Genomic DNA, 325 nt, shown 5'->3' with positions numbered 1-325 from the left:
TTCACAAACAAGTAATCTGCACAGAACACGCTTAAACCGAACACAACAACATGCACCTGATGCTGGTACACTCATCACACAAATGAACTGAAATCAATAAAATACAAACTCGCGGAGTATGAAGACAGCGAGCGGCAGTGACGCCAGGAAGAGGTAGTAGTGGCCCGTGAGAAGGAACACCACCGACAGGAGAAAGTGCGCGACCATCTTGGGGATCACCCACTGTCAAGGAGGGGGGAGGGGGGAGAAAAATGATACAATCAATACCAAAAATTAATGAATAACACACACAACATATTTCTATTTCAATATGGATAATCTCTCT

At 44.3% G+C, this 325-nt stretch overlaps 1 protein-coding gene across 1 annotated transcript in view; it reads right to left on the bottom strand.

Annotated features, from left to right (window-relative positions):
- LOC119591589 (protein cornichon homolog 4-like) overlaps positions 1–325 on the bottom strand; it is a 7,686-nt gene that overhangs the window by 3,630 nt on the left and 3,731 nt on the right. The window contains exon 3 of the mRNA XM_037940351.1: positions 110–224. Within this exon, the coding sequence (XP_037796279.1) occupies positions 110–224 (115 nt within the window). The remainder of the gene's footprint in view (positions 1–109; positions 225–325) is intronic.

This window comes from Penaeus monodon, chromosome 28 (genome assembly GCF_015228065.2).
Source record: "Penaeus monodon isolate SGIC_2016 chromosome 28, NSTDA_Pmon_1, whole genome shotgun sequence".
NCBI lineage: Eukaryota > Metazoa > Arthropoda > Malacostraca > Decapoda > Penaeidae > Penaeus > Penaeus monodon.
Note: the sequence above shows the minus strand (reverse complement) of the source record. Positions and strands in the feature narration are given on the sequence as shown.